The sequence below is a fragment of the Cyprinodon variegatus genome, unplaced genomic scaffold, assembly GCF_000732505.1.
Source record: "Cyprinodon variegatus isolate N-32 unplaced genomic scaffold, C_variegatus-1.0 Scaffold77, whole genome shotgun sequence".
Lineage (NCBI taxonomy): Eukaryota > Metazoa > Chordata > Actinopteri > Cyprinodontiformes > Cyprinodontidae > Cyprinodon > Cyprinodon variegatus.
In genome coordinates this window covers 1,342,743-1,344,401 of record NW_015150530.1, presented here as the reverse complement: position 1 = coordinate 1,344,401, position 1,659 = coordinate 1,342,743, and the positions used below count along the sequence as shown (strand labels likewise).

Sequence of the window (1,659 nt, the reverse complement as noted above, 5' to 3'; positions counted from 1 at the left end):
TATAGATATAGATATAGATATATAGATATATATATATAATTTTCAAGATAAAGTGAACTATTTTTTTTAATTAAATTAAATGTTTGAAATGTGGAAAAAAAGTCCTGAAAAATCTGAGAGGTTATTAATATAATAGGTTATCAATATTTGCTTTTATATTTGTAAATATCAATTAAATGTTTTTATTAGAAAACACATAAATGTCTAAGTAAATTAAAAGATTGCCGTACCTGTAGCTGGATGTCTCATCAAATATCTTCTCTCGGCCCTCTTTGAAAAGCAGCATGGCTCTGTCCGTTTTATCAAGCAGGTTTCTGATATGGATTCTCAGGTACTTGGCCTCATCCCCTCGTGGAGTCGGGTTTCCTCCTGACCTGATGATCTGAAAGGGCTGCCAGACCTGTGTGACCAGAGTTGAAGTCTCTCGAACCAGGTCTGGCAGGTATGGCGGACTGCTCCTCAGACCCAGCCGAGGGTTCGTACACAGTTCGGAAAGCCTTTCCAGTCTTTTAAGGGTCTTCTCCATCAGCCGTAGGTCTTCATTGGTCAAGGGCTTGGAGCTCATTCTGGTGCTCCTGGAGGCTCCTGGACCAGCTTCTGCCATAAAGTTGCTGGTTGTGTGTGTGAGAGGGAAGTGAAGTAAAAAACACCTCAAACGTCAGAGTTTCAGTATGTGTATGCATGAGAGGGTGTCTAACTAAATATTAAACTGTCTCGCAAGGTAAAAATGGGGCTGAAGTTCAGTTTTGAATACACGTGAACTGATAAGCTGAATATGGGTGGAGCTCATTGATGAAGTTTATGACATTCAGGTTTGGATTGTTCACACTGATGTTTGCAGTCTGTACATCAATATTTGGGACTCCTTAACTTGATCTGAACACACTGCATCCTGTCTTCTTCAAACGGCATCCAGTGTCAGTCCACCTAACATACTGTACATCACATTGCTTCATATTAGACTGAACATGTTACTGTATCCTTTAAAGTATGGAGCACTCATGACCAAAGTTAAGCACTGCTGTCCTCTTCTAGCTCTTCTAGAAGAGGGCCCATTACACTAACTCCTGTTAACAAAACAATAAAAAGCAGCATTTAAGACTCACCCTTAACCTATTTACCACCCTCCATTATGCACAATAAGTTCTTACCAGCATGTATCTCAGTAGAATAACAATCCTTTATTCTCAGGGCAAGTGGAGCAGGTACATCTACATGCAGCACAGCGGAAAGATCGCTTCTTCTCCTTCTCTCTGTCTCTTCAGACCCCCCTTTCTGTTCCTACTTGTCTTGCTTTAGCCTTTTGATTGGTTTCCTGGTTTCAGTAAGACAAACAGGTCTGTTTTCTTTGGTCTGTTGCTCAGGCAAAAGTATAAGCAGCAAGAGAGAGAGAGAGAGAGAGAGAATAGAGAGAGGGCGGGGAGAGAGAGCATGAGTGTGTAATAAGTGTGAAAGAGAAAGAGTTGGAAGGGAGCAAGGGAGGCAGGAAGGTGTTTTGTTTTATGATATACAAAGGGCCATCCCATCAGGGCCTTTATTTAATGACATATAATGTCATTAAGTTATTGAGGTAATTCTCTATGAACGGCTCCAACAATTATACTTTCCAAAATAATTCATTCTAAACTTTTGCTCATAATTTGTTGGTGTTTAGACTTT

General features: G+C 40.1%; 1 protein-coding gene across 3 annotated transcripts in view; it reads right to left on the bottom strand.

Annotated features, from left to right (window-relative positions):
• The window catches only part of LOC107083535 (E3 ubiquitin-protein ligase CBL-like), a 21,694-nt gene extending 20,371 nt beyond the window's left edge, over positions 1–1,323 (bottom strand). For 2 of the 3 annotated variants that reach the window (XM_015372850.1, XM_015372852.1), the window contains exons 1-2: positions 1,152–1,323; positions 231–1,067 (exon numbers count right to left, since the gene is read on the bottom strand). In XM_015372850.1, the coding sequence (XP_015228336.1) occupies positions 231–604 (374 nt within the window). In that variant the 5' untranslated portion in view covers positions 605–1,067; positions 1,152–1,323. The remainder of the gene's footprint in view (positions 1–230; positions 1,068–1,151) is intronic. The other variant, XM_015372851.1, reaches the window with a different exon arrangement.
• Positions 1,324–1,659: the final 336 nt, after the last annotated feature.